Source organism: Microtus ochrogaster, unplaced genomic scaffold, assembly GCF_000317375.1.
Source record: "Microtus ochrogaster isolate Prairie Vole_2 unplaced genomic scaffold, MicOch1.0 UNK28, whole genome shotgun sequence".
Taxonomy (NCBI): Eukaryota; Metazoa; Chordata; class Mammalia; order Rodentia; family Cricetidae; genus Microtus; species Microtus ochrogaster.
In genome coordinates, this window is record NW_004949126.1 from 4,648,496 (window position 1) to 4,649,403 (window position 908).

The 908-nt window shown below is 39.0% G+C and overlaps 1 protein-coding gene across 1 annotated transcript in view; it reads left to right on the forward strand.

Annotated features, from left to right (window-relative positions):
• The window catches only part of Nek1 (NIMA related kinase 1), a gene marked incomplete at its 3' end in the record, with an annotated part of 131,132 nt that overhangs the window by 92,616 nt on the left and 37,608 nt on the right, over positions 1-908 (forward strand). The window contains exons 14-15 of the mRNA XM_013354094.2: positions 129-194; positions 267-495. Of these exons, the coding sequence (XP_013209548.1) occupies positions 129-194; positions 267-495 (295 nt within the window). The remainder of the gene's footprint in view (positions 1-128; positions 195-266; positions 496-908) is intronic.

Below are 908 nucleotides of genomic sequence, written 5' to 3' on the forward strand. Positions count from 1 at the left end.
ACAGCAATGAGAAAAGTTCACAGGGGTTAAATTTCAGTTAAATGAAAAACTGAAAGTAACAAAAATATCAACTGTTTCAGAGTCCTAAAATGGTTTTCTCTTACTCTTCAACCGTCTTGTGTTTAAAGGATGGAAGTTTAACTGAAACCCAAGAAACTTCAGAAGAAATGCAAAAGAGCAGCAATGCTGTTTCAGTAAGTACAGTTTTCAGAGACTTTGTCGGGCTCTTATTTAATAATATGCTCACTAAAGTGTAACTATTTCAAAGCAAGCGAGAAATACTGCGTAGGCTAAATGAGAATCTTAAAGCTCAGGAAGATGAAAAGGAGAATCACCATCACTCAGATTCTTGTGAGGTCGCTGGTCACAAGAATGCCAATGAGTATGAGAAAGAAAATGCCATTTCCTCTGATCGCAAGAAGTGGGAGGTCGGAGATGAGCTTGTGATTCCTCTGGATGAAGTGACACTGGATACATCCTTCTCTGCCTCTGAAAGTATGTATGAACATGTCCATGTCCTGTTTTGGGTTAGCACTCACGTAAACTTGTGTCCTGACCATCCTAAGGAACCAACATGTGGATGGGTTGAGAGAGGTAGAAGAAGTCTGTGCAACTCCCTCATGGGCATATGAAGTATCTTTCAGTATAAGATAAAGACATGAAAAATGGTTTGGTTTTTACAGTAGCAAGAATTTTTCTGTAAGAGTGTAGTGAGAGGAGAACTAAAGAAATGTATTTAAATTATACTGTTTGAACCCTTTACACCATGTCAATCTGTTCCATTCTTTGTTCTTGTTGTAGTGAAAGGGGTTCCTGGTGGGTGACACAGTGTCTCAGTATGTATCCAGCACTGTCCTTGAACTCATGGTCTTCTTTTCTCTGTCTTCTCAGTGCTTAAGTTACAGATA